This window comes from Tiliqua scincoides, chromosome 4 (assembly GCF_035046505.1).
Source record: "Tiliqua scincoides isolate rTilSci1 chromosome 4, rTilSci1.hap2, whole genome shotgun sequence".
NCBI classification, from domain to species: Eukaryota; Metazoa; Chordata; class Lepidosauria; order Squamata; family Scincidae; genus Tiliqua; species Tiliqua scincoides.
Window position 1 is genome coordinate 163,182,048 of NC_089824.1, and position 20,457 is coordinate 163,202,504.

Sequence of the window (20,457 nt, forward strand, 5' to 3'; positions counted from 1 at the left end):
TGGTCCTTTCTTGCAAACCCTATTCTATGTTAGTAAATGTTATTAGACCACTGGGACCTTTTTGATCTTTTGAACCTGCCTTATAGCCAGTCATTCTCCTTCTGTTGAGAACCCAAATGATCTCATTCTGTAGCTAGTTGATAGTTGCAGTTTAGTAAAGGCAGAATGTTGCTGGCTTCTCTAGAAGGGATCATTGCAGATGGCATTTAAAGTTTTATTAAGACTCTATTTGAGAAGAAATAACTTTCCATTTCCTCTGTATAATATACAGTGCATATCAGCTCATGAATCTCATGCACTAATTCTATCTGCTTAAGATTTGCCCTGTGATAGTTCATAATAGCAGTCAGTAAAGGGACTGCTTGGTTTTGGATGTTGTTCTTGGCATGTATATCTAAGCAGTTCTATGTCCTCTTCCACATCCCAGCTTCAGAGTCACTCTTGGGGGAAAGTGTGTGCTGACCAGATTTAGAACTGTGAATTAAACTGAAGTCGGAAACGCGCCTACATGGTGTATGAAGGGTTACCCAGATAAGCTTTTGTATGGCATATGTAGAAACCCTACTAAAGAAGACTCGTAGTTACAGGTAGCTACCCCCTGTCTGTGGAATGGAAAACTCAATCAGCAGGTGTATGACTGTCTGTATTGACACATTCTAGTACTGAAAAGCCATTGAGATTTACTTCTTCTCTAATTCTCTAGCAATGGTTTGGGAACACAGATGTCCCTTGTAAAGTTTTACCATCTAGTGATTTTTAAAGTGGAGCTCTTAAAATTCCTGTGGAATGCAGAGCTGAGTGACTTCACTCTCTTTTATTCCCCCTCCAGGCATTCTAGAATGCACATCAGGACAGGGCTGATGGATGCTCATCTGTACTGCTTGAAGAAGTATGTGATTGACTTCCTTGTAGAGAACAGGTAAGAAAATAACTTGTCCATTTTTAAGTGCTTTAATTTAAAGCACTGGAAATTTCTCCCACTTCAATTAACTCAGGTTACTGCTGGTCACAGTGCTTTTCCTGTTTTCAGTGTCACCACACCCACATCTGACTAGGGTGGGAAAATGCAGTTTCACTCTTGCCTAACAAGATGCTGGTCTGTCCTGACCTTTGAACAGTCTTGATTGTAACCCCTTAACACCCTTTAGGTATCTTTTGGATGAGGTGTGTAATCATAAAACTCTGTGCAATGTATTGTGGAATTTCTATTCCATTTTCTGCTTTAGGACTCACTCGCTGTGGGAGGGGAGGTGGGAGAGAGAGAGAGAGAGAAAGAGAGAGAGAGAGACCTTTCATAATTCCACTGCACCCAACCCATCTGCCATTACCATGAGTGCTCTGAGCATGTGTGCAAAAGACATACCCGTTTGCCAAGATACATATGTTGGAGACCTTTGGCCTTGGTGCACCAATGTCCCAACCTGATGTAAGAGCTAAAGGGAGTCAACACCTAAATGTAACTGAAACACATTCAGAGTTTGTATTGTTTACAATAGTCGGGAGAGATGGGAAATCATGTAGAACAACACGGTAACAATACCTGAAGTTATTCAGAGTGGCACCAATTAGCAAACTGAAAATTAGCAAACCAGTTAGCAAACTGGTGCCACCCTGCAAGCCTGAAGGAGGGGGAGCACAACATCTGAAGGGGAATACTTTCTTGGTGACTGAGCATATCTGCAATGTTGGATTTCTTGAGATTCCAATGGATTCTTGGGAATAACAGATTGTAGAACAAATAGGAGAAGGACAGGTAAGAAAGGATGAGACACTGGGGTATGACTGCTGTGAGGATAAAGGGAACAAAGAAGGCTACATTAGGTGGCTAAAGAATAGCCTGCTAACCCAGACTTGAAGTTGGGGTTTTATGTCTGACTGACTAGAACTTGTCAATGGTTATTCATGCTTTCAAGAAGATGGGTGGGAAGTACTAGGCAGATTGTGTGAGATTCCTTGCTGAATTGGTCAAGAGGACCAAATGTAAGGGAACTAAGAGACATATCACCAGGCTCCCACCTGGGTCAAAATTTGGTGGAGTAGAGGGGAAAGTCAAGAGAAAAAAATTGCGCAGTTGATAGGTTACTCATGAAAAGGGAATACAGAATAGAAAGAGCAGTATACCTGTCTCTAATCTGTTGACTTGAACTTTTGGTAACACCATGCTGCAATCTCTACATGAAGGATAGCCAACAAACTCCAGGCATGGGTCAAATTCCCAGGGAGGCTAGGTGGCAGCTGAAGGATAGATCCAAGGAGGGGTGCCTGAGGTCCAGTCTAAGCAGGCACTCAGGGTTAAAGATCAAATGAGAGAGAGTCAAGTACACGTGGTGGATGCACAGAGATCCTAGTACAAAGGGTGTCAGAGTCTGGATGTGAGCTGGGAGGGGCCAAGGATCCCAGTTGTACCTTTAGAAACAAAGGAGAATTTCCTGGCCTGAATGGGCACTAGAAGGCAACTTTCTTCCCTTGATTCCTTTCAGGCACTGTCTCTGATCAAGGTTTGACTCTGCTTTGGTTAAACTTCCATGGTTGTCCAAAATTGATTGTACAAAAAGCGCATGTACAAATCCTTCTTTGAAGCAACCATGATTGAGGCAGGCGCTTTAATTTTGGCCAGATGTTAGATGGACCCCATAGCATTCCTATTTAGTAGATTAATTATTCCTATGGAGAATGGAAGGGGGACGACAACAACAAAGAGATGATGGAGTCAAATTACAAAGTGGGTGGCTTGAAAGTACAAGTACCAAAAGTGGTTTCCAAGGTGGTTCCGTCTATTTACCACTAGCAAATACAATTTGCCTGGAGAGGTTTTGTAGCTTTGCCCAAAATTCTCTTTATTGTCCTGCCTGCATCCTTCACCATGATGGGGGAGATATAGGGCCTTTTTAGAGCAACTGGTATTTTATTATTAATGTGAATGAAAAAAGTCAGGAGGACAAAATATGCTTTTCAGATAAACCATATTTCATGTGAAATGTCCCCATTTTAATTTAAATATTAAATTAATTTTAATTTTAATTAAATTTTTAATTTTAATGCCTTTTAATTAAAAAAAATCAAGCTAGCAAACCAAACTCTCAACATAAATAAAAAACAACAACAACAGGCAGACCCAGCTACAAAAGGAGAAACCATCAAACAGGACAATATAGTAACAGTCTCCATGGAAATTATGGGCAGATCTTTCCCCAGTGCTTAAATTTACCCAAGTAGATGCCAAGTGAATAGCATAGGAGACAGTGTTAAACTGGGATGCCACTACCAAGAAATTTGCCACAGACCTAACCTTTTCTGAGCAGAATCGAACCAAGAAATGCAAGAAGGTTAAAATGTGGCTGTAAATCCACCTTCCTCTATGATCATCAGTTAACTTTAACACCTTGATAAGTGTGAATTTAAAACTGCATGTCCATCTTTTGTGCTTGCCTATTGTTTGTGATTAAAAGCATTTTAAATGGCATGTGTGAAATTAGCCTAAGAAGGGAAATTCCAGTGCCCATGTGGAATCTGTGGGACGTCTGCTCTCTCTGGAACATATCAAGTGAGAAGCAAGTTTACTCAACGTGTATGTCAGGCAATTAACTCTAATTGTTGAGATCAAAGCACACTGTTCAGACATTAAATTGCATCCAAACCCCCATATCATGCTGTCCTTTTTTTTTTTTGTAAAACGCAGCAGTGCTGTTAATGCTGAACCCAACAGCAACTGCAGTAGTAGAGGATGAAGATGGGCATACTGAATAGATAATTCTACTACCTTCCTAGATTTCTGCATGTCTGTGCTTTCTTCCTCATTCAGATATGAAAATGGGGCTTTCTTGTGCACTGATAACATTTTTATTCCTTTGTGTTTGTTCCATCCCCCCTTCGGTGTGTCTGCATTGTTTTCCCTGGCTGCAAACCCTACCCCTCCCAAAGCAACCTTGCAAGTGGGCTATCTTTGCTACATCCTGTATTCCTCACTGTGGTGTTTCTTCTGTGAGGAGACCACCAACTGAGAGGAAGAAAAACACCCATTTATGGAAAAAAAGAGAGGGATCCTAGCTATAATAACAGGGAAAAAGTCTGTGTTTGCCATAAACTGGGAGCAGTTCACAGCTGATCTGAAGAGCATGGCTTTCAGTGCCACGTGCTAGAGTTGCTACAGTGGTTGAATCAGGTGTAGTTCTTCAATATCACTCATTCCTTTGAAATGGAAGTCAACCTTGAGGATAGGCTTTACGAAACTTTAGGAGGCACAGCTGTATATTTGTGTGTCAATCAAAAAAGCTGCCATAAGAGGGGTGGAATTAAAATCAGTTAAATTTATGACCAAGTGAATCAGCAGGGTATTGTTTTTATTGAATGGGTGAGATTTTGCAGAGCAAAATAAATAAATAAGCCACATTCAAAAAATTGCACTTACATGCAGGATGTTGCCTTCAGAATGTTGCAATACACTTGAACGTCATCCATGTATGATCTTGATACTTGAAACTGATACTTGAATGGTATCAGTCTATGAACTTGTTTGTCTCCACTTTATCCTCTTATTTGTGCTGGACTGTTTTATTGTTTTCATTTGGCATGAAGTTGCCAGTCAGATGGCCAATCACAGCAGTGGAAAGGTTGAAATGAACAAGGTCATACTTTCCTGCTGTTGCTAGTGTAAAACACTGTGGCATTCTGTGGCTCCATATCCTTCCCGGCAGCCAGGGATTACTCCAGAATGGCCGCCACTTCAGTCTGAGGCAGCCCACAGTGACATTAATTTTGGGAGCTGCAGAAGAGCAAACATTGACCAGCCACTGTGGTTGGAGAGGTTGGGGCTTCAAGGGAGCAAGGGACTTGAGAAGAGCAGGACAGACTAAGTGAAGGCAAGGCAAAAGGAGACTTGGTAGGTGTACCTCCAGCTTAGGAAGGGTTTTGCCTTATAAGGTTTTCCAGGAACGCACAATCATGGGGAAAGACTATTCTTTTCTCCCATCAACTGTCCCCAAACTTTGGATATTTTTTTCAAGCCTTTGACATTCTGGTTTGGCACCACATAACCCATTTCTGTCCAGCCCACAGGTGTACCCTGAGAGCCAGGATGGTGTAGTAGTTTGAGAGGTGGACTCAGACCTGGAAGATCCAGGTTTGAATCCCCCTCAACTACTAAGCTTCCTGGGTGACCTTGGGCCAGTCACTTTCTCTGTCTCGCCTACCTCACAGGGTTGTTGTGAGGACAAAAGGAGGGGAGCAGCTGTGTACAACTGAGCTCTTTGGAGGAAGGGCGGTATAAAAATGTGGAAAATAAATAAACAAATACACATTTGATCCCTGTTGCATATATGCAACGTTGGGCAGAAATGGCTTAATCATTTCTGCAACATGATTGGCATATTACATTTTCCTATCATAGGTAGCATGGCTACCAGTGTATTCTCATTTGATCTGTTGTCCTCTCACACACACTTGCTATGGAAAGCAATCATATTTTCCTGTGACCTGTGCTGCTTCCATCATGGGGAATAACATCCTTTTTTTATGTGTTTCACCATTATTTCAGAAAACATAAGCTGGTGACTATCTCAAGAGCTTCTCGTGTTTAGTTGGAATACATTTGTGGTTTAAAGCGCAAACAAACAAATCTTAAAACACCCACAAAATTAAGCTGGAATTGTGTGTTTGGTTTTTTAAGACAGTATTTCAGTCTAGAAAAGGCATTGCTAAAGCTTTGTGGTTGAGCAGGAAAAGCTCGAGTATCTCTTTGAATGTACTTAAAAGAGCTTAGAGCTGACTAAAGGGAACACTGGCATAGTTATGCTGTGCCAAGAAGCAATTTATAGTTCCTTGTGATAAGAATATACGGTATAAGCTGCATTAATATTTAAAACCGCAGGTCTGATAACACATTTTATTTTCATAGTTTATGATCCTTGCTGGAATGTTTCTCTTTCCTTTCACAAAAGGGTCAATGTTAGCAGTTTCATGATGTCCCATAGGAAAAAGGCTGTTTCTGTGTGTTGGTAGCTAGTACAGGCATTGAGATATTGGTGCCATACATTCTTAGACTTGTTGACAAGTGGGAAGCCATATTTAACATGGGCAGCCCCATACAGGACACATTGTGACAGATATTTGAGAGACTGCAAACATCAGTGACCATGATGAAATGTATTCATCTTATGTAGATTCTCCTTATTGGTTATAACTGCTGGAAGGCATGCAAGCCTACCGCAGACACCTGAGAATTCAGGTATGGCAATGAATCCAGAGGTTCCCCAAGGTACCACAACTGCCAGTGCTGGGCATCTCTATTCGAGATTCTTCCTCTGGCATCCAGCCTCAGTGACTTGCCACATGAGGTAACAGTGCACAGATATGAGGATTCCTGGTTCTATCCCTGGTGACTCCTGATAGGGGACCAGCCATCCTTGAATGCCTAGCTTTTATCTTTCTGTAACAGTCTGAATCACCAGGGCTACCTGTTGGCATCCTTCAGTCTCGGAAGACTATGGTATTGTGCTCTGAATAGTGTTCTGGAACAGAGTGTCCTCTCCAGTGCGCAAAGCCTGGGTAAAGTAGATATGAAGGATAGACTGTTTCCCATGCAGCAAATCCCCCCTCTCCACGTCACTGAAATGGTCCAATGGAAAGGCAGAGGCCAATACGGTTGGTTCCAGCGGCGTCGCAGGAGTTGCCAGAACGTGACTGTGTTCAGCCATGAACTGCCTCAGGGACTCCGGCTCTGGATTTTGCCTCGAGGTTGACTCCTGAAGCCTTTTCATAAGAACATAAGAACATAAGAACAGCCCCACTGGATCAGGCCATAGGCCCATCTAGTCCAGCTTCCTGTATCTCACAGCGGCCCACCAAATGCCCCAGGGAGCACACCAGATAACAAGAGACCTCATCCTGGTGCTCTCCCCTACATCTGGCATTCTGACTTAACCCATTCCTAAAATCAGGTGGTTGCGCATACACATCATGGCTTGTACCCCATAATGGATTTTTCCTCCAGAAACTCGTCCAATCCCCTTTTAAAGGCATCTAGGCTAGACGCCAGCACCACATCCTGTGGCAAGGAGTTCCACAGACTGACCACACGCTGAGTAAAGAAATATTTTCTTTTGTCTGTCCTAACCCGCCCAACACTCAATTTTAGTGGATGTCCCCTGGTTCTGGTATTATGTGAGAGTGTAAAGAGCATCTCCCTATCCACTCTGTCCATCCCCTGCATAATTTTGTATGTCTCAATCATGTCCCCCCTCAAGCGTCTCTTTTCTAGGCTGAAGAGGCCCAAACGCCGTAGCCTTTCCTCATAAGGAAGGTGCCCCAGCCCCGTAATCATCTTAGTCGCTCTCTTTTGCACCTTTTCCATTTCCACTATGTCTTTTTTGAGATGCGGCGACCAGAACTGGACACAATACTCCAGGTGTGGCCTTACCATCGATTTGTACAACGGCATTATAATACTAACCGTTTTGTTCTCAATACCCTTCCTAATGATCCCAAGCATAGAATTGGCCTTCTTCACTGCCACCGCACATTGGGTTGACACTTTCATCGACCTGTCCACCACCTTTTCCACCACCTTTTCCTGTCCATCCACCTTTTCCATAACTGGATATAGCCACAAGGCAGTGGAGGTTTGGGATCAGAGTTTTCCTTCTCTCAGATGAGCTGCCTTCCCAGGCTGACGAGTCCCATCTACCCGGTGGCTGTTTAGTCGCCTCTTACAACAAGTACAGCCAAACTGAGGGCCTATTCTTATCCCCAGCCCCCAGGGCTACCTATTACGATTTATCTTGGTCCAGGTGCAGTCAGCTCACATCTTACATACGACCGACTTGTCCAAATTCAAATAAATGTGCCCCCCCCCCAAGAAAGACAGAGAAAAACAACAGTTTAGATAGTGCAGGCAGTTCTGGCCACCGTTCAACATACTTTGTTTATGCCCTGGAGCAAACCTGAAATGAGAGTGAAGCTGATGTTTCCTCAGTCACCTCAGTTCCTGGGTGTGTCTTGTACTGTATGTTTAGTTCTTAATGAGACAGTATGTATTTGTTGGATTTAAGGAAATTTCAGCTATACACAATTTTGGCTTTACACGCTGACCTTGGAACAGAACCCTCTCATAAGATGCAGGCCCACTGTATGACCTCTATTGGCTAGTTTTCATTTACTACACAGCTGAGAGAGGGCCAAACATACAAGTGGATCATTGGGCCTGGTTCTGAGGAAAAAGAAATATATACATGGAGTTCCCAGCAAACAGTCCCAGACTCCAGGCAGCTTCGCTCAATGGCTGCATGCACTCACTGAACAAGCAGCACCCACCGACCATAGGTAAAGGTCTGGAGAAGATTATGAGTAATTTTTGCCTTGACAGACTTTCCTGCATAACTTCAAGAATTTGAGAGGATAAATTATTGCTTTTCACTTTTTCTGCTTTTCGGTCCTTAACAGCCAGCTTCAACAGCTGTAGGGCTGTTCCCTGCGCAAAGAAGTTAATCTGCTTTGCAGAAAAGCTTGTAACACTCAAGCTGAACCTCTTGGCTAGCTTGTATTCAGAATAGCCAAGTGTCACCTTTAGCACTGCTGAAAGAAATGAGAACAAACTTTGTGGGTGGTTGAAGAATTGTGCCTTTGATAAGCCACTTCCTCTGCAGTTCCCTTTCCCCTTCCTTCAGTCAACCTCCCGAGATCTCTTGATCGACCTTTTCTGGAAAGCGGATCCAGAAAAGATAATTTATCCCACCTGAGTTACAGTTTGAAATTCTCCCCATGAACAAAAGCTGAAGCATGTGCCTTCTGTGAAAAGTACCAAGATGACTAGGGGGTGAGAAGCTCTGCTTTAGCTGAGGAGGGTGTATTTTGTCCACAGTCTTCTGCTTGATTTGTTTTGTGGTATGTTGTACACAGAGGCCCCTGCAGGTTTACATTAAGATGCAGCCCAGACTAAACCAGTGCGTAGTTATGCTTTTCCCTCTCAATGCCTTTTTATCATTCACACTGTCACCTGTGTTTCCTGGCAGGGTCAGCAGACTGTGAGGGAGGTCTGGCAGAGCCAAGCTTCTGGCAATGCACGCTCTCTCTCCCCCCCCCCCTGTTTCACTCTCTTCCTGCCTGCCAAAAAGATGGCTGCAAAACAGAGCTTGCTCTGTAGACACCTAAGAGAGAACACGTCAGCCGTATGGCTGGAATGTATTTTTCTGCCCTGTAAAGATCAGGTTGTATAATGAATACTTTCCTTGTGATTAAAATGCATAAGGAAACAAACTTGCTCAGGAGAAATGGAACGAATTGAGGTCTTCCTGCCAGTCAAAATGTAGAAGCTTTGTCTGCCTAATACGTTTTAAGTGTGAGAGATATATTGTCTAGTAGGGAAACATCCAATTAAGAATGGGGCTTTTTTCCATACCCCTCAGCAGGCGGAGCACTGCTTCAAACTTGCTCACATTTTAAACAATGTCATTTGTTTATCACAATAACTCCTAAACAGGACATTGTAAGGCTAATTAAAATTTCCACAATGATCACTTGTTAATGACAAGTGTTAATGACAGTGATAGAGTCAGTTGTGATGGAGTTTTCTTATGTGTACATAGTACCTGTCCACAGACGCAAACTGATCAGGTAATGAAACTTACTTGGTGTCGGACTGATGGTGTGTATTGGATCTTACCAGATCATCCTAAGGGTTAGGAAACACAGATCTCAGTACATAATTCTCTGGTAGATGCAGCTTTTCCTCCTGTTTAGGAAATTTCTATAGGATTACATTGTCCTTGAAGCAATGTCCTTCTTAACCTTGGAGTTTGAAAAACATTACTTTTTAGTAATGAGAAGAAATCAAGTACGAAATCAAGGTGAAGCCATACACAGATCAAAATGTTATAATTGATATTGGCAGTCCAGGTATGCTGAGCTAGATGGCTGTCTATTTGTTTCAGTTTTACTGCTGGGACTAGATCCACCATCAGACATCAACAAGCTCAATAGCTACCACCATCTACTGAGTTAAAGAGCAGTGGGCCTCTTCTGTAGATTCAGAGAGTGGGTGGAGATCTAACTGGAATACCAGATTAACAATTCTGCCAACTTTCAGTCTCTGCCACTAAAGGTTTTCACACTTTCTTGATTATGTGATGGAGAACCAAGATGTTAACATGGGGTGAAAATGAGGTTAGTTAAAATGTGCCTAGATCAGAATATACCAGTTGGACCAAAACATTAGGTTGATTAATAAAAACACTGAACATGGAATTACAATCAAGGAACAGCTTTCCCCCCCCCCCCAACCTCTAATACTTATCCTAGTTGTTATAATAGCAAAGAATAACATGACAGGAAGACAGTGGTTTGGGTTAATTGCTTCTGGGCAGAAGAGGCAACATGGAAATCGGGGAATATTGCTTCTTTAGAAGAAGACACTGAACACAAGTTTGGTTGTATCTCTGTAGGGTTTTGCTTGCAGAATTGATACAGCACATGACCTTCTTTAGGACCTAAGATGAAACTGGTGCAACAAAGAGCAGTGATCGTACCATGCACTTTTGGTCTTTAGGAAGGAAGGCTGGATCTGTGTGCAACAAAGGTCAGGTAAAACTTATGTAGTTTGCATCCATAACTCTCTACATAAGAACATAAGAACAGCCCCACTGGATCAGGCCACAGGCCCATCTAGTCCAGCTTCCTGTATCTCACAGCGGCCCACCAAATGCCCCAGGGAGCACACCAGATAACAAGAGACCTCATCCTGGTGCCCTCCCCTGCATCTGGCATTCTGACATAACCCATTTCTAAAATCAGGAGGTTCCGCATACACATCATGGCTTGTACCCCATAATGGATTTTTCCTCCAGAAACTTGTCCAATCCCTTTTTAAAGGCGTCTAGGCTAGACACCAGCACCACATCCTGTGGCAAGGAGTTCCACAGACCGACCACACGCTGAGTAAAGAAATATTTTCTTCTGTCTGTCCTAACCCGCCCAACACTCAATTTTAGTGGATGTCCCCTGGGTCTGGTTCTCTGTGACACACTCACCCTCTTTACCTAATGTAGTTTACTTCCAAGGAACAACTTTTTAAACACTGGTATTGGAATCCTTATATAAATTGCTAAAGTGGCAAAAGGCAAGGAAGAATGTTACAAAGAGGAAGCAACGTGAAAACTGAGGGTGGTTGTGCAGTAAGGAGAAGCAAGGCAAGGAATAGTAGCAAAGAAGAGGAAACCATGGGAGGGAACTGAAGTTATGCTCCGTCTAGTCCTCCTCTGATTTATTTTATTATTTATTTAGAAGATTTCTGTACCGCCTTTCCCCTAGCTATAAGCCTGGCACATGTGACATCCCTGTTTCCAAATCACTGACTGTTTCATTTCTAGTTCTCTTAGATGTAGCTCATCAAATTTTTGCAGTAATGAGAATTTAATAACATGTGTTTAAGTATTTTGAATTGTAAACATGTAGCTGCATCCTTCATTTTCTCAATATATTAAAATGCAAGCATTCACATCTTGCATGCATCTCTCTCTGTCTCTCTGTTTTGACAGGCCATTGAACACACAGTAGGCATGATAGCAAGAATACCTCTGTGTAATTTGAAAAAGCAAGCAAGCCCAAAGACGCTTCAAAAAAAAGTGTGCAGTCCAGATATGTATGAGGACAGGGAGTCGCTTCTACAGAGAACACATGTGGTGCAGGTGGGAACAGCCTGTACAGAAAGCAAAAAAGCAACTGGCCACTAGGAGGAATGGGGGGAGTTGGGAGGGAGGCAACCATATGGGAAGGTAGGCTGCTGTTTGCAAAAGGATGAGATTAATTCCTGAAACCTTAACAAGGTCTGCCAAACTCCCTGGGTGGCTCTTAAGATCTGTAGTGACTTTTGTCGCTGAGGCAATTCTTATACTGTTGACACTCCCAGGCCAAAAAAAACAAGAAAAACGTTCAGTTCAGGAACATTATCCTTGTATCACAGGGTGCCTGAACATTAGGGCAATTTGAATGGTCCATACTGTGTCTTTGGGCATTTTTCCATAAATTAGATTATAATTCTGTGCGCCTTCACCTGGGAATACCTGAATTCAGTGGGGCTTACTTCTGAGTAGACTAGGATGTCTAGGATTGTGCTGTCCATGCATCCAAGAGGATATTATTTATGTAAATTACGTATATTCTGCTTTTCCCGCCAAATTTTTGTGGGGTTTTTTTTAGTTTGCTGTCAGAAGCAATGAATATTTTGGATTAGAAGTTTCTGGCATAAGTGATTTTAAACAATATTGGAATTCCAAACAATACTTTCTGGAATCACTTGAATTTAGTACCTTCCCAGTTCTCTTCCAATGGTAGGCAGTGATATTATGTGTTTAGTTATAACACAAGATAGAATTGTAGAGGCTTTAACAGGGCTCTGAAATAATCAGTTGCTAGAGGTGAGCTGTAGTTACCACTAACATCATAGACACTAAACAATAGATGAGCATACAACCGCAAGCACATGGCAATCCAGTGCTGAGAGAGAATTTTTTTTCCTCAGTGGAAAATATTGTTGTCTGAGTACTGAGAAAATGTGGTTTTCTCACAATGGATAAGCTATATGCAGCTAGATCTCCTGCAGCAACTGAGTAACAAACTGCACATTTATTGCATAATAAAGCAATTGTCTGGAAAGACCCTTAGATCTCGTGCTTGAACTTCTTTTGCTTTGCATCATTAAAAGGCTTGAGGAATACCGTGTTAACCCAGAATGTGAAACTGGACACCACAAGCTTCTTACCTTGCATGCAGATGTGTGTGTGTAAGGGCTCAGCAGTTGAATTTCAGCTGCAAGTTAATACCTCACAAACGCTAAGCTTAGCTACAGAAAAGGCAGACTTTTAATACATTTCTTGACTTAGGTATGTTGAGGTAAATGCATTTGATAAAGAACAAGTAGTGGACAGGCATATACTGGTCTTAGGCCTGCCCCAGACTTGCAGCTGTTCCATAGGAAAAAGCATTTGTCAGTCACATTCATGAGCCATATTCCCCTCAAAGAGGTTGGCGCTGCTGCATGGACCCCTTCTTTTGCTGCACAGCAGCTCCTTGGCACTTCCATTTGCACAGGATGATATTAAACATCATTGCCCCACTTCCAGGAATGCTGAGCTCCAAGCTGCATGGAGCTTGGCTCCAGTGGACTTCGAGTTGTGCAACTGCACTACTTAAAGGGAACAGCTTCCATGAGTGTCAGCCCACATGGGCATTGTAACTGCATGTTCACTGCAATCTGAGTTCGTCTGTGGCAAAAGCAGTATTGTTAAATCATCTTCTGGCAGACATCCTGTGTCTGCAGATATCCTAACAGCACTTGCCCGCCAAAAGGAGTGGGAGCTTTCCCCTGAAAGGAGGCACCCTATAAGATTTGCTTCTCCAACTTTCACAGGCAAGTATTTTCCCTTCATCAGTTCTGTTCTTTAACCAAGAAAAGATCAAGACATTCAGCTCTCTGGAGGTTCCCTATAGATTTATTAGTAGTGCCTGCCAGTTGACTGCTGGTCACCCAGGATAACCAATTCCAGTTGAACCAGGGAAGGGAGCCTAGTGGCAATCCTACATGTGAATCACTGAGAATGTGGCAATGTCACAATTCATTTTGGCTGAATGTCAGTCGACCAAGCACACCTCTATGTTTTTTGCCATACTTCAAGTTCTGGGGGTCTCAAAAAAACCAAGTCTCCTTTTCAAGGGGGAATAGGGAATGTAGACAAAGGAAAGAAAGTGTGTGTGTACATTCCACGTGTTTAAGATTTTTAAAAATAAATGTTTTGAAGGAAAAGCTATGCCCTAAGAATCTCTAGTCTAAACATTTACATCAATAAGAAACCTTGAAAGATCTCATTGGGTGACTAAGAAACACCTAAATGGGTAATGTTCTCTCCAGTAACTGGTGTGTTGGTGGGTAGAAAATTATTACCATTGCCCAGCTTCAGTTTAGTGAATCTGTCTAACAAACACACCAGCTACAGGCATAGTACACAATTGACTGGTCCAACTTTAATAAGAAAGTTCTTTTCCCATGTTTTCTTCTCTGACCAAGAGGATAGGGCTCTCCCAAAATTGATTGATTGCAAGTAATCCAGGGCAACCTACCTGACCAAAATTAGGGAAGAGAGCCAGTGGGTTGACAGGCAGGGTGGGCAGCACTCTTGGATCTAGGCAGTTTCTTCAGAAAGATCACAGGTGCCCCCAGCCATGCTGCCATAAGGGCTGCCTGCTACTTCAGGCAGGTGTCTGAGAGTGTCATATGGAGGTGTCTGAGAGTCTTAAAATATCACTTCTGTGTTTTTTTTAGTAAAAACTGGAAGTGATGTTTTAAGGCCCTTAGAAGGCCTTTTGAGGGCTGGAGAGACTTTGCACAGCCTCCTGGCCCTTCTGAAGGTCTCCTAAGACCTCAGGTGTGCCTTAAAATGTCAGTTCTGGTTTTCTCTGAAAAACCAGAAGTGACAGTTTAAGGCCTTCTGATCCAGGAGGCTGCACGTGGCATCTCTGGCCCTCAGAAGATCTCTGGACATCATGCAGTGAGGGGGGGGGCACTTCTAGGGTCGCGGCAGGGCAGCACAGTAGCCAGTACCACCACCACTGTCCTGAGCCACTTTTGCAGAATACGACCATCCCATGGAGCACACAGAGGAAGTGGTTAAGAACACAGAACAAGGGCGTACGTGTCTTGGAGTTCTCAAAATAGCGCTTGCTGTTTCCACAAGTTTGTGATTCTGTGGCTTTGTTCCTGCATATGTCAAGATCTCTCTGGTAGTCTATGTGCTTCTGCTTCTCTGAAACATAAGAGAACTGCTCTATGTTCAGGTAATTTTTGGCAAGAGCTGCCTGGAGACCCTCTTCACACCAAATATTGATGAAGGTTCTTGCTCCCTGAAGACAAAGAAAAGCCCCTTGTTGCTGGCAGGAGCCCCTGGAACAGCCAGAATACCACTTTCCTCCATTATGAACCAATTAGAAGAATCAGCCTCCCTTCAACACTCACTACCTTCATGCCTTTCTCTCTTCGCCACGGGATGGGAAGGAGATGGCTTCCTTTTAAAGCTGATTACAAGGAGAGGATGAGTATAGTGAAGGGGGGCCCCACCAGGTGTCAATCTAGGACACCATCTCACCTCCTCCATGGGCTCTTAATTCACACATAGCGACAACCATATGAGTTTTGCAATGATATATTCAAAACTTATGGAACACACAGAATAAAAGTTGGCAAAGGTACTTGGCTTATCCATGGTAAACCCACATGGGTTTTGCATCCAAATGTGCAGTTATTCCATGAAAAATGTTCATTTCCACATGGGTTTCTGCATGTCTGATCTGGGGCGAACACTTGACCAACTTCTTACTGGGTATAAGTTGATGTAAGCAGTGTGAAAGAACAATACTAAATGTTTGTGTGTGCACTTTTTTTTAAACTCCAGAAACAACTGCAGAGAAATTTTCCTGTGTAACCAAAAGGCACTTTAAAGCTTGTTTTCTTTACTCCATTAAACGTCTGCAGCCACATGGCAAGAAGGCAGGCGTGTTGTTAGAATCATGACTAACGTCATAAAGAGAGTTCGGCACAAGGAACCACTTTAATTTATGGGTGCACCTGGCAACTTTTAGCATTTCCGTTTTTTGTGTGTTTAAAATTAGGTTTCTCTTCCAGGAAAACAGTTAGTGGGAGTGTAGTGAGATGCAGGACAGAATGGTATATGGTACTATCCCAACCAGTTTTTCCAGTGCAAGTCTTTTTGTTTTTTACTTACTGTTGCCTCTATCCCACATCTGCTAGCATTGCATTCTTAGCGTGTCTCTGAAATTCTGATGTTTATCGGAATGAATCGCAGTGAATCTGAATAGTTTTTAAGGGGGGGGGGAAGTCCATAAGGGCTCTTTCCATTGTGCTCACTAAAGCCATATTGTGGGAAATCGACCCAAACCCTGTCTTTTTAGGAGTGTTGCGTCTGAGGCAGGTGGTATTAACTGAGGACTGCATTAACTCTTTTCAAATCTCTTCCCAGTTTCCTTGAAGAGACATGTTTGGTGTGTATATAGTAGGAGCTGTTTGCCCGCCTCTTGCATTGACATTTTAATTTGGTCCATGATATAAATATCATTTCCCTAATCCTCCTGTTCTTGGCATTGTTTTGTCTTTTTTCTTCAAAGTGAGTTGACTTTTTTCCTTTAAGGCGGTGGAGGTGGGGAGAGGGTTATGTGACTGGTTGTTCTAGTATGGAGCATTAGAGAGCTGGGAAAAAGTCTACAAGTAACCGTTGTTTCATTATTTGCATTCACATGGAAATTTTTAATCTCCATCAAAGGATCAAGAGAAAATAATGTTGAGATGCAACAAGAGTGCGCCTGGCTTACACGGCATTTTTAAACGTTATTTGGCTTTATCTCTTAAAACGATGAGAGCCATGAACTATGTACCTACAGAGTTCATAATTAACGTTTTCTCTTTCTTCTTTCCCCTTTCCTTTTTCCTTCCTTCCTTCCTTTCATTGTGTCTCCTCCCTTTCTTGCACCTCTTGCATTGTATGAACCTGCAAAATTCATCAGGAATGTATCTGTGGTGTTCACAGTATTGTTTATTTAACAAGAACCTTTCTGTTAGAAACTTTTGCTACTAAAAGTGTAAATCTGGTCTGTTCCCATTGAAATTGACATGACATGAATCCTCTTCTCATGATAGAGTCAGGGATCTAGCTAAATCATTATAGTCAGCTATTATTAGAGTAATGTAAGGACAGACCAGTGCAGTATCAAGTCATAGGTTTCTGAAGATTCCAATGAACTTCCAAAAGGAGATACACCAAGCTGATATGGGGAAAAGCAGAAGTAGAGATAATGGCAGCAACATATTAGAAATAATTGCAAAGGGGGCAGGAAGGTAGTGAAGGAATTGGGTGGAAGAGCAAAAGTAATTTAGAATTTTTACTTGGAATCGCCCAGTATGGTCAGAATCCTCCAAACTAAGTGTCCCACATACCTTCAGATAAATCAGTGAGGTGAGGGTGAGGGGAGTCTAGGAGATATAGAAAAATATTCTGCTGTGTTTTGATTCATAGCTAGTGTTATACCTGAGAAACTCCATGGTGGAGTTGCTCTGACTTAGGAGGCAACGCTCCCACCCTGTAACTAGCTCTTAAGAAAGGATGACAGATTTCACAGGTGGGGGTTAGCAACAATAGAAGATTTCACGCTTCATCACAGATCAATGAAAGGGGGAGCTATTAAAATGCTAATACTCATTAGTACGGTTTTCTGGTGTTTAACTTTTAATCACAGAAAATAAAGATGAGTGACAGCCAGTAAAATGGGAGTGACACGTGTAGTAAAAACATCTCAAGCAAGCATGAAACAGTGCAGAGAAGTAAAAGCAATGCTTGGTTCCATCCTGCTGAGGGTCAGGCCAAAGAGCACCATCCTATCACCTATCGGTAATGCTGTTTTAGAACAGGAAAGCAATGAGGACCCAAGAACGAGCTACAGAGTTTGTGGATTTGGAATAGCTTGTTATGTCATATCTTCAGAATGACAGAAGACCAGATTTGTTTACTAAAAGTCTTGTCAATTATTTGGCAGGATTTATAGAATTCCTTGTTAAGTACTAAAGTTCTGCTCGCTGGGGAGGGCATCTTGTTCTGCATGGACTACTATGTATATGTATTGTGAGTTGTAGGCCCACGACTAGTTTTACATCTTTTATATGGATAATGGAAATGTCATCTCTTTATTGAAAACAGTGAATGTTCAACTGGTGAACAGATTTGCATCACCCTTGTCCTAGGACAGCGATCTTTAACCTTCTTCATCTCACAGCACACTGAAAGGGCACTAAAATTTTTAAGGCAGCACACCATCGGTTTTTTAAATAATTGATAAGGCACACTGTGCTGCCAGAAGGTGGGGGTGGGGCTCACATCTCCAAAGGCCATACTAACAAATTACCCTCCCCCAAACTCCTGCAGCACAACTGTGGACCATTCACGGCACACTGATTGAAAATCACTGTCCTAGAATGATTAATTCACAAAATGAAAAACCTTAAACCATCAGCCCCAGAACCATCTCCAGATGTGACTTAGAAATCATGAGATTTTAAGTTTAAACGTAGTTTGAGTTTATTCGCAGCCTCTTAGCTAGACAAGAGATTATATCTATTGCCTCGTGTATCTCTTTGTTAGCAGCATCTTATCTTTGGAACACCTTGCCTCTAGATATTTCACTCTTCTGGACTCCAGCCTCTCTTTATGTAACTCCTTAAGGGCGCAGTCCTAACCCACTTTCCAGCTCTGGCATAGCTGCTTCATCCTGCTGTTGGGGGGCAGTCACCAAGGCCTCCTCAAGGTATGGCAATGTTTGTTCTCTTACCCATATATTGCATTGCCCTTATGTCGGTGCTGGAAAGTGGGTTAGGATTGCGCCCTAAGAGAGATTCATTTTATATCTATTCCAAGGTCGTCTTTAATTAGCTGAGATTTAAATGTTGTCTGTCTCTTCTTTCTTCTCCTTCCTTTTTGTTTTGTCTGCTGTTTATCAACTTGAAGGCAGCATTTTGTCATTGTTAATTTTATGTTACATCCTGTATAGCACCTGTGGATTTACTTATTACAAGCAACATCCTTTTCAAATTCTTGTGCTTTTGTTTTTAAAAACTGGTTACTTACTTTAAAAAAATTAGTTATTTTTTTAAAACTATTTTTCTTACCTCAAGGATCTGTATGCAAGCCACTTCAGCTCTTATCATTTGTTTAAAGTATATCACTATTACTGCTCCTGACTTTTTCTTTGCTTCAGCCCTGTTTTCATTTGCTACACTAGAGGTGGGCAGATTTTTGTGTAACATTCTCACGCCGTCATCCATGTTGGCAAAAGCCTTAGAGAAAATTCCAAAGGCTTATCACCTGCTGTCTCTCTGCTAATAAAATAATACCTTCCAAAAGTGCAGATCTTGGAACAGTCCCACACAAGTGCTTAACTGGCACCTGATGACCAGCATTCATATGTGGCTTGTTTTTTTCCTGCAAAGTTCTAGAAATAAGGAAGCAGGTGAACATTGCCATTCTACAAAAGAATTTATCAACCCCCCTCCCTTTTAAAATTAAACGATGGGGCTGTATAACACCAGGTAGATGGCTTGGGAGGATGCAAATATTCGAAATGCCAAGATCAGATTCACATCCCAGCACAAATTTGCCATCTTGCTGTTTTCAGCTATTCCCTGCTAGGCTATGGTATTCATTGCATCAGACTATGCTAGCCTCTGCCAAGCATTGAGATTTTATATGTAATGAATCCATAATTGCCCTGGCCAGCCTCTGAGGGAAATATAGGACTGTCGGTTTTGGACAGAGCATAAAACCCAAGCAGGAAATCGTGGCTGAATAGCACAGCTTGCATGCAAACATTTTAAGCTAGTAAACTGCCCATCTGCACACCCACATGCCATGGCAGAAGGCAGAGCTAGGGGGTGGGAGGAACCATAGTGTGCAGATTATAAACAGCAGGGAGAGATTTTTGTGACTGAGGAATGAAGAATTTGTCATTAACTCTTGAATTATAGCTAATTTAAGTGCTGTAATTATTTCACTCATTAAGGACAGATTGCAAAGTACAGTAATGGAGGTTCAGATGATGACAAAATAATGTGATTATTTTGGGGATGCTTCAGATTGCTTCACAGGCTGTGCCTAAAAATTTATAGGGTACAATTCTGAAACTTTGGTTAAAAACCTCAGTGGTACCAATGCCAGGAAAATGCTGGGTTTAATCTTTACAGTAGACCTAGGGATCAAAGCTGAAATAGTTCATAGAAGTCAGAAATTGAAAAAATAAACTCTGGCTTCAGATCTAATCCAATATCTTTCTTCCTCTGGGCCTTTTTACATATTAGTCTTTCTGACCATCTCAAAGTAGGAAAAAAGTGTGTGTCCTGTAAAATGTGATGGATGGAACAGACACATCAGGAAGCTAATACCACAAGGGCTTCCTGATACCTGAACCGGAGATGACGCTGCACTTCATAGGCTGCCATATAAATACTTGTTTCCAGTTCAAAGATTGATTTCCATGTTTGAAAAAATACAGTAAGTTATTGTTATCTGCTAGCATTAGGTTCCTGGTGGATACTGAATCATTGAGCCTATTGGAAAATGGAGTCAGGTTCCAGGGAACCATCTTCACCATACACCCCATGAACTTTATGGGCCTGGATCTTAACTTGAAATCTATGGGGCTGAGTGATAGCAAGGGATTACCATCTCCTACATCTGATGCTTCATGCCCAAGATGGTGGGGCCAGTCTGGAAGCAGACGCAAATGTGTCCAATTCTGCATGGGCCAATACCAATACTCGTTTGATGTTGAAAATTGACCCAGTCCAGACAGTTTTGTAAAAAACTATCGGCCATATACAATATACTCTTCTCTGTCGGCCATATACAATATACTCTTTCT

At 42.2% G+C, this 20,457-nt stretch overlaps 1 protein-coding gene across 1 annotated transcript in view; it reads left to right on the plus strand.

Moving 5' to 3' along the window:
• EIF2B3 (eukaryotic translation initiation factor 2B subunit gamma) overlaps nt 1–20,457 on the plus strand; it is a 114,558-nt gene that overhangs the window by 47,088 nt on the left and 47,013 nt on the right. The window contains exon 6 of the mRNA XM_066625067.1: nt 830–919. Within this exon, the coding sequence (XP_066481164.1) occupies nt 830–919 (90 nt within the window). The remainder of the gene's footprint in view (nt 1–829; nt 920–20,457) is intronic.